This window comes from Oncorhynchus clarkii, chromosome 26 (assembly GCF_045791955.1).
Source record: "Oncorhynchus clarkii lewisi isolate Uvic-CL-2024 chromosome 26, UVic_Ocla_1.0, whole genome shotgun sequence".
NCBI classification, from domain to species: Eukaryota; Metazoa; Chordata; class Actinopteri; order Salmoniformes; family Salmonidae; genus Oncorhynchus; species Oncorhynchus clarkii.
Genome location: NC_092172.1, coordinates 31,566,278 through 31,575,953, shown reverse-complemented (window position 1 = coordinate 31,575,953; position 9,676 = coordinate 31,566,278). Strand labels below are relative to the sequence as shown.

The window sequence follows — 9,676 nt, the reverse complement described above, 5'->3', positions numbered from 1 at the left end:
CTGTGATTGGTTAACGATGTATACAGTATACAGTACTATATGGTCAGGAGTTTTTCCTGGTAATGAAGGTCACGTGGTCAGGAAAAACTCCAGGTCCTGATATAAGACATCATGACGCCCACACACAGTAATGATGACAAAAGGAGAGAGAACAAACAGCGTATTTACAAAACATCATCATTCTTTTTGGCCTTGATTCAGAGCAGTAAAGCTATAAGTACGAACACTACAGAATAAAGTATGTATAATGTTGCCATCACGTAATCAACACAGATTCTGGATTTCTTGAATGCCAAAGAGGGAAAAAAGTATTCTGATTCACAGGTCTCTCATGGGTCTTGTTGTTTTATGTGGGCTACGTTGCTATGTGAACGACCAGTCGCAGTCATAGCCTATCAGACGCTAAGCTGGTGATCCACCCCCCATTTCACACTCTCCTGATGTGACTTCCTAGACGCTATTAGGATATAATATCTGTCACTTAGCAGATGCTTTTATGCAAAGCCACTAACCGAACAATGTCCGTGAGTGAATATGTCTTTAATATGTGTGTATGATCCTTGTGGGAAGTGAACCAATTACCTTGGATTTGCTAGCGCCACACTCTTACCAACTTTGGAGATGGTGAGGGAGAGGGAGTAGGAGAAGGAGAGGGTGAGGGAGAAGGATGTAGAGAAAACACCTCACGGAACAGAGTTGTGACACCAGTTAAATATCTTAGAATTATACATACAGTTCATCAACGTCAAGGAAACTCCATAGAAATAAGGCGTGAAACAAGGAGAGGAAAGTAGAGGAGCAGGAGAATAAGGAGAGAAACAAGGAGAGGAAAGTAGAGGAGCAGGAGAATAAGGAGAGAAACAAGGAGAGGAAAGTAGAGGAGCAGGAGAATAAGGAGAGAAACAAGGAGAGGAAAGTAGAGGAGCAGGAGAATAAGGAGAGAAACAAGGAGAGGAAAGTAGAGGAGCAGGAGAATAAGGAGAGAAACAAGGAGAGGAAAGTAGAGGAGCAGGAGAATAAGGAGAGAAACAAGGAGAGGAAGATTAAAGCACGTCCCTGTCCAGGAAGCTCAGAATAAAAGAGAGATCCGGGCAGGAGAGAAAAGAGAGGAGGATGTGGGGGAGGAGAGAAAAGAGAGGAGGAAGTGGGAGAGGAGGAGAGAAAAGAGAGGAGGAAGTTGGAGAGGAGAGAAAAGAGAGGAGGAAGTAGGAGAGGAGGAGAGAAAAGAGAGGAGGAAGTGGGAGATTAGGAGAGAAAAGAGAGGAGGAAGTAGGAGAGGAGGAGAGAAAAGAGAGGAGGAAGTAGGAGAGGAGGAGAGAAAACAGAGGAGGAAGTAGGAGAGGAGAGGAGGAGAGAAAAGAGAGGAGGAAGTGGGAGAGGAGGAGAGAAAAGAGAGTAGGAAGTTGGAGAACAGGAGGAAAAAGAAGGTTAAAGGTAGAACAGAACAGATCAGTGTTTTTAAAAAGAGAAGGAATGAGAGGAGGGAAAGCAGATCCGTGGAGAGACCGGAGGAAGAGGAGGAGTGTGTCCCAATAATCTCTCCTTCTTCCTGAAGTGTGCACTAATCTGCTACTCCCCACAAATGTAAAAATATTGGATTAGTGTAGGCATGGGCTACAAGGAAGTTCCATATACCAATAATTTCCTTTAAAATCCATGAAGGTAGGTGAACAAGTGCACACTTCAGGAGAAAGGGGGGATTATTGAGCCGCAACCATGGAGATTGAGTAATAGGAAGGGAGGAGCAGGGTCAAATGTCAGGTGAGAGGTGAGAGATCAGGGGTCAGAGGTTAAAGCGTTCCCTCGTCCAGCAGTTTGTTGATCCCGTTGCAGATCTTCCTCAGGTACAGTCTGTAATCCTCTCCATCTCCGTACAGCTCGGCCAGGAACTCCCCGTGGGCAAAGTGGTTGAACACGTGGTCGATGCGAGTGTGCGACCGCAGGGTTAGGTGCTGCTCTACCAGCGCATGCAGAAGATCCCGGCATTCCAGCAGCAACTCTGACAGAATGCGGTGGTCGAACGTGTAGTCCACCTCGTAGAAGCTGACCGCCGTCATGGCTGCCTGGTTCATCTTTTTCTTGAAGCGTTCGACCGTGTCCAGTTCGTCTGGGCTGAACTGGTGGTTGCGGTACAGGATGCCGATCTTCAGGGCGATCTTGATGACGTCTTTGACGATCTTGTGGGCCTCCTTCTTACTCTTGGTGAACTCCCGGCTGACCTTGTACAGCTCGTCCAGGATCTCACTGCTGACGTCGTCCGTCAGGAGGTTGGCCACCGCCACGGTCGCCATCTTGGATAGGATTTTCTTCTGTGCCTGGAGGGCCAGGGAGCGAGAGTTGAAACACTCCTGGCCTGGAGGGGGGAGATAGGGTGGAGAAGGAGGGGAGAGAGAGAGATGGGGAGGAGAGGATGGTGGGGGAGAGAGGGGAGGAGTTAGGGGGGGGAGAGTTGGGGAGAGGGGGGATAGAGGAAGGGGAGGTAGGAGGACGGATAAGGAGAGGGGGGGAAGAGGGAGATAGGGGGAGTAACGGGAGAGAGATAGAGAGAGGTGTAGATGAAGGAGAGAGGGGGAAGAGGGAGATGGGGGAGTAACGGGAGAGAGATAGAGAGAGGTGTAGATGAAGGAGAGAGGGAGAAGAGGGGGATAGGGGGAGTAATGGGAGAGAGATAGAGAGAGGTGTAGATGAAGGAGAGAGATAGAGAGAGGTGTAGATGAAGGAGAGAGATAGAGAGAGGTGTAGATGAAGGAGAGAGATAGAGAGAGGTGTAGATGAAGGAGAGAGATAGAGAGAGGTGTAGATGAAGGAGAGAGATAGAGAGAGGTGTAGATGAAGGAGAGAGGGGGAAGAGGTGTAGATGAAGGAGAGAGAGAGTTAGTGTTTAGCTCCATAGCCCACACAGTCAAACACACATTCCTCTCTGTCTCTCTGTTTAAAGCTCTTGTCAAAGAGAAGGACGAATCAGGACCAAACACACAGAGAAGATAGGATTTATACTAACCCTCCTTTTAAAGTCATACCGTAGTCAGGCACTTCTTACAGTGAACACATACTGTAAACTCAGAGTACAGGAGTCAAACTCATAACACTTTGTCACATAGGTCTACAGTTGTACTGTGCTTGTCAGACCAGCAGTAATTATATCAGTAGCATTAAAGGGGAAGTCTAAAGAGGATCTGTTCCTGGATCAGTTCCTGGATCAGTAAATGATGTCACGACAGTAAATTATCTGGAAAATCAAACCGTCTGAAACTTGCAGTGAAATGGCCGACACACACACATTCTCACACACATACGCAGTACAATAGTCTGGATAGCTTTGCGTCATTTAACTCTTACATTCTCTAACGTATAAAAATAACTTCTCTGGCTACTTTCTCTTTTGTCAAACAACACTTATTTTAGATAATCATTCCACTCCTTCATACTTCAGTCGTGGCCAAAAGTTTTGAGAATGACACAAATATACATTTTCACAAAGTTTGCTGCTTCAGTGTCTTTAGATATTTTTGTTAGATGTTACTATGGAATACTGAAGTATAATTACAAGTATTTCATAAGTGTCAAAGGCTTTTATTGACAATTACATGAAGTTGATGCAAAGAGTCAATATTTGCAGTGTTGACCCTTCTTTTTCAAGACCTCTGCAATCCACCCTGGCAGGCTGTCAATTAACTTATGGGCCACATCCTGACTGATTGCAGTCCATTCTTGCATAATCAATGCTTGGAGTTTGTCAGAATTTGTGTGTTTTTGTTTGTCCACCCGTCTCTTGAGGCTTGACCTCAAGTTTTCAATGGGATTCAGGTCTGGGGAGTTTCCTGGCCATGGACCCAAAATATCTATGTTTTGTTCCCCGAGCCACTTAGTTATCACTTTTGCCTTATGGCAAGGTGCTCCATCATGCTGGAAAAGGCATTGTTCATCACCAAACTGTTCCTGGATGGTTGGAAGAAGTTGCTCTCGGAGGATGTGTTGGTACCATTCTTTATTCATGGCTGTTTTCTTAGGCAAAAAAGTTTTCTTGGCTGAGAAGCAACCTCACACACGAATGGTCTCAGGATGCTTTACTGTTGGCATGACACAGGACTGATGGTAGCGCTCACCTTGTCTTCTCCGGACAATATTTTTTCCGAATGCCCCAAACAATCGGAAAGAGGATTCATCAGATAAAATGGCTTTACCCCAGTCCTCAGCAGTCCAATCCCTGTACCTTTTGCAGAATATCAGTCTGTCCCTGATGTTTTTCCTGAAGTGGCTTCTTTACTGCCCTTCATGACACCAGGCCATCCTTCAAAAGTCTTTGCCTCACTGTGCGTGCAGATGCACTCACACCTGCCTGCTGCCATTCCTGAGCAAGCTCTGTACTGGTGGTGCCCCGATCCTGCAGCTTAATCAACTTTAGGAGATGGTCCTGGCGCTTGCTGGACGTTCTTGGGCGCCCTGAAGCCTTCTTCACAACAGTTGAACCTCTCTCCTTGAAGTTCTTGATGATCTGATAAATGGTTGATTTTAGGTGCAATCTTACTGGCAGCAATATCCTTGCCTGTGAAGCCGTTTATGTGCAAAGCAATGATGACGGCACATGTTTCCTTGCAAGTAACCATGGTTGACAGAGTAGGAACAATGATTCCAAGCACCACCGTCCTTTTCAAACCTACGCTCTGTTATTCGAACTCAATCAGCATGACAGAGTGATCTCCAGCCTTGTCCTCGTCAACACACACCTGTGTTAACGAGAGAATCACTGACATGATGTCAGCTGGTCCTTTTGTGGAAGGGCTGAAATGCAGTGGAAATGTTCAGTTCATTTGCATGGCAAAGAGGGTCTTTGCAATTAATTGCAATTCATCTGATCACTCTTCATAACATTCTGGAGTATATGCAAATTGACATCATACTGTACAAACTGAGGCAGCAGACCTTGTGAAAATTAATATTTGTGTCATTCTCAAAACTTTTGGCCATGACTGTACAGTAAAACTACAGTGGTCTGACTGACTGGTAGATGGAGGGGGAAAGTGACAGACTGGTAGACGGAGGGGGATAGTGACTGACTGGTAGACTGAGGGGGATAATGACTAACTGGTAGACGGAGGGGGATATTGACTGACTGGTAGACAGAGGGGAATAGTGACTGACTGGTAGACTGAGGGGGATAATGACAGACTGGTAGACGGAGGGGGATAGTGACTGACTGGTAGACTGAGGGGGATAATGACAGACTGGTAGACGGAGGGGGATATTGACTGACTGGTAGACGGAGGGGAATAGTGACTGACTGGTAGACTGAGGTGGATAATGACTGACTGGTAGACTGAGGGGGATAATGACTGACTGGTAGACGGAGGGGAATAGTGACTGACTGGTAGACTGAGGGGGATAATGACTGACTGGTAGACTGAGGGGGATAATGACTGACTGGTAGATTGAGGGGGATAATGACTGACTGGTAGACTGAGGGGGATAATGACTGACTGGTAAACCGAAGGGGATAGTGACTGACTGGTAGACTGAGGTAATAATGACTGACTGGTAGACTAAGGGGGATAATGACTGACTGGTAGATTGAGGGGGATAATGACTAACTGGTAGACTGAGGGGGATAATGACTGACTGGTAAACCAAAGGGGATAGTGACTGACTGGTAGACTGAGGGGGATAATGACTGACTGGTAGACTGAGGGGATAATGACTGACTGGTAGATTGAGGGGGATAATGACTGACTGGTAAACTGAAGGGGATAGTGACTGACTGGTAGACTGAGGGGGATAATGACTGACTGGTAGACTGACAGGGATAATGACTGACAGGTAGACTGTGGGAGATAATGACTGACTTGTAGACCGAGGAGGATAATGACTGACTGGAAGACTGAGGGGGATAATGACTGACAGGTAGACTGAGGGAGATAATGACTGACTGGTAGACTGAGGGGATAATGACTGACAGGTAGACTGAGGGAGATAATGACTGACTGGTAGACTGAGGGGGATCATGAGGGCCTTAGAGTTGGGTCAGGAGTTTCTCCTGGCCAGTTCACATGGAAAACTCCTGTCCCTATGACTAAACAAATTAATTAATGAATAAACAAATGAATGAACGAAAGAATGAACAATAATCAATATCAGTGGTGTAAAGTACTTAAGTAGTACTTTCAAGTATTTTTACTTGAGGTTAAGTTGTTTTGGGGGTATTTGTAATTTACTTTAGTATTTATATTTTTGAGAACTTTTACTTTTACTTCACTACATTCCTAAGGAAAATATTGTACTTTTTACTCTGTACATTTTCCCTGACAACCCAAATGACTCTATTGACTTATATTTTGAATGCTTAGCAAGACAGGAAAATGTTGAAATTCTCACACTTATCAAGAGAACATCCCTACTCCCTAAGGTCTGGCAGACTCACTAAACACAAAGGCATCTTTTGTAAATAATGTCTGAGTGTTGGAGTGTGCCCCTGGCTATCGGTAAATAATGTCTGAGTGTTGGAGTGTGCCCCTGGATATCTGTAAATAATGTCTGAGTGTTGGAGTGTGCCCCTGGCTATCTGTAAATAATGTCTGAGTGTTGGAGTGTGCCCCTGGATATCTGTAAATAATGTCTGAGTGTTGGAGTGTGCCCCTGGATATCTGTAAATAATGTCTGAGTGTTGGAGTGTGCCCCTGGCTATCTGTAAATAATGTCTGAGTGTTGGAGTGTGCCCCTGGCTATCTGTAAATAATGTCTGAGTGTTGGAGTGTGCCCCTGGATATCTGTAAATAATGTCTGAGTGTTGGAGTGTGCCCCTGGATATCTGTAAATAATGTCTGAGTGTTGGAGTGTGCCCCTGGATATCTGTAAATAATGTCTGAGTGTTGCAGTGTGCCCCTGGCTATCTGTAAATAATGTCTGAGTGTTGCAGTGTGCCCCTGGCTATCTGTAAATAATGTCTGAGTGTTGGAGTGTGCCCCTGGCTATCTGTAAATAATGTCTGAGTGTTGGAGTGTGCCCCTGGCTATCTGTAAATAATGTCTGAGTGTTGGAGTGTGCCCCTGGATATCTGTAAATAATGTCTGAGTGTTGGAGTGTGCCCCTGGATATCTGTAAATAATGTCTGAGTGTTGGAGTGTGCCCCTGGATATCTGTAAATAATGTCTGAGTGTTGGAGTGTGCCCCTGGATATCTGTAAATAATGTCTGAGTGTTGGAGTGTGCCCCTGGATATCTGTAAATAATGTCTGAGTGTTGCAGTGTGCCCCTGGCTATCTGTAAATAATGTCTGAGTGTTGCAGTGTGCCCCTGGCTATCTGTAAATAATGTCTGAGTGTTGGAGTGTGCCCCTGGCTATCTGTAAATAATGTCTGAGTGTTGGAGTGTGCCCCTGGCTATCTGTAAATAATGTCTGAGTGTTGGAGTGTGCCCCTGGATATCTGTAAATAATGTCTGAGTGTTGGAGTGTGCCCCTGGATATCTGTAAATAATGTCTGAGTGTTGGAGTGTGCCCCTGGATATCTGTAAATAATGTCTGAGTGTTGGAGTGTGCCCCTGGATATCTGTAAATAATGTCTGAGTGTTGGAGTGTGCCCCTGGATATCTGTAAATAATGTCTGAGTGTTGGAGTGTGCCCCTGGCTATCCATACATTTTAAAAACAAGAAAATGGTACAGTCTGCTTTGCTTAATATAAGGAATTTGAAATGGTTTGTACTTTTACTTTTGGTACTTAAATATATTTTAGCAATTACATTTACTTTTGAAACCTAAGTACATTTTAAACCAAATACTTTCAGACTTTTACTCAATAATTATTTTACTGGATGACTTTCACTTTTACTTGAGTAACTTTCTATTAAGGTATCTTTACTTTTACTCAAGTATGAAAATTCGGTACTTTTTCCACCACTGATAAATAGATAGATAGATGAATGAATGAAATAATAAATAAATGAATACATGAATAAATACATACATAAATAAGTATATAAATAAGTATGTAAATGACCAAAAGCAAATCACATGTGTGTCACATGTATGCAGAACAGAAGCTATAGGCTTGTAATGGAGAGGAAAACTAGAAACAGACTTCTCCTCAGAGAAATGCCAGCAAGCTAACATATAGCATGTGTATAGCAAGCTAACACTTGCACGCACGCTCCAATACACACACACACATGCATACAAACACACACACACACACACACACACACACACACACACACACACACACACACACACACACACACACACACATGTGAGGCGTGGGCAGAGTACAGCTGTGAATGGGTTTTATTTTCATCCCACCCAGCACCAAATTACACACCACATATCAACCATTATGATTAAAGAGGCTTTTTTTCTTCTTGACTTCTTTCTAGTTTCCCTGAGTAGGAATTCAGCCTGGGGGAGGGGGAGGGGGAGGGGGAGACAGAGAGAGACAGAGAGAGAAAGACAGAGAGAGAAAGACAGAGAGAGACAGAGAGAGACAGAGAGACAGAGAGACAGAGAGACAGAGAGAGAAAGACAGAGAGAGACAGAGAGAGACAGAGAGAGAGAGACAGAGAGAGAAAGACAGAGACAGAGAGACAGAGAGACAGAGAGAGACAGAGAGACAGACAGAGAGACAGAGACAGAGAGACAGAGAGAGACAGAGAGACAGACAGAGACAGAGAGACAGACAGAGATAAGCCTGACATATCCCCTCCTTTCTCTTTTGCTGCTCTGTGCAGTAGCCCCATATCTGCTCTCTTTCTCTCTCCAACAAGATCTCACAGTTTGACCAATTTGACTTCAGATTACGATTTTTGTCCATGTTTCTCCAAATGTCAAATGTGTTTTGGACACACTGGGTTGCTTTGCTGCTGTCGCCGGCACCTCCCGGCTGGTTAAATTAGGCACTAAGTTTATGCATAAATAACGAGTGCCTGTCACTGGGCTTAAACACGTTTCCCTTGGAGCCGGAGCTTGCGGCTAATATTTAGTTTCTTTACAATAGAACACTGTCTGTATCATCGATAGCCTTTATTTGTAATTATAAACAAACACAAAAGTGCCCACACGCACGTAGGCACAAACGAACTAACGCACGCAGGCGTGCACGCAGGCAGGCATGCACGCAGGCACGCAGGCACGCAGGCACACACACATACCTGCCATCTATATCTATCACAGGCATCGGTTCCCTGTAACTAATATCCTGTAGTTCTGAATCAACCCTTTGTTCTTGTGTGTTCCCATTTCTCCTTGTCCTCTGGTGGGTTATGTGTCTGTTATGAAGCTCGTCCTCTGGAGGGTTATGTGTCTGTTATGAGGCTCGTCCCCCAGTCCTCTGGAGGGTTATGTGTCTGTTATGAAGCTTGTCCTCTGGAGGGTTATGTGTTTGTTATGAGGCTCGGACAGCATCTCAAATGCCACCTTATTGCCTATATATGTCACTCTAGGACCATAGGACTCTGGTCAAAAGTAGCGAACTCTATAGAGAATAGGTCGCTACTGGGACGCAGCCTCAGAGTAACATAACATGATAGACAACTTGTTGAAACACCTGAAACATAATTGTAACATTATTACAAGTTTGACAAATGCCACTAATCCGAAGCATTGTTGCCATTTGATTGACAGCTCAATACAACAAGTTCTAATTCATCCCATGGCTACGTCCAAAATCAGACCCTATTTCCTATTTAGTGCACT

General features: G+C 44.7%; 1 protein-coding gene across 1 annotated transcript; it reads right to left on the bottom strand.

Annotated features, from left to right (window-relative positions):
- Positions 1-1,347: 1,347 nt before the first annotated feature.
- On the bottom strand, positions 1,348-2,351 carry LOC139385192 (tumor necrosis factor alpha-induced protein 8-like protein 3). The gene has a single exon (XM_071130304.1). The coding sequence runs from the start codon at positions 2,289-2,291 to the stop codon at positions 1,791-1,793; it is 501 nt and encodes a 166-aa protein (XP_070986405.1). The 5' UTR covers positions 2,292-2,351; the 3' UTR covers positions 1,348-1,790.
- Positions 2,352-9,676: the final 7,325 nt, after the last annotated feature.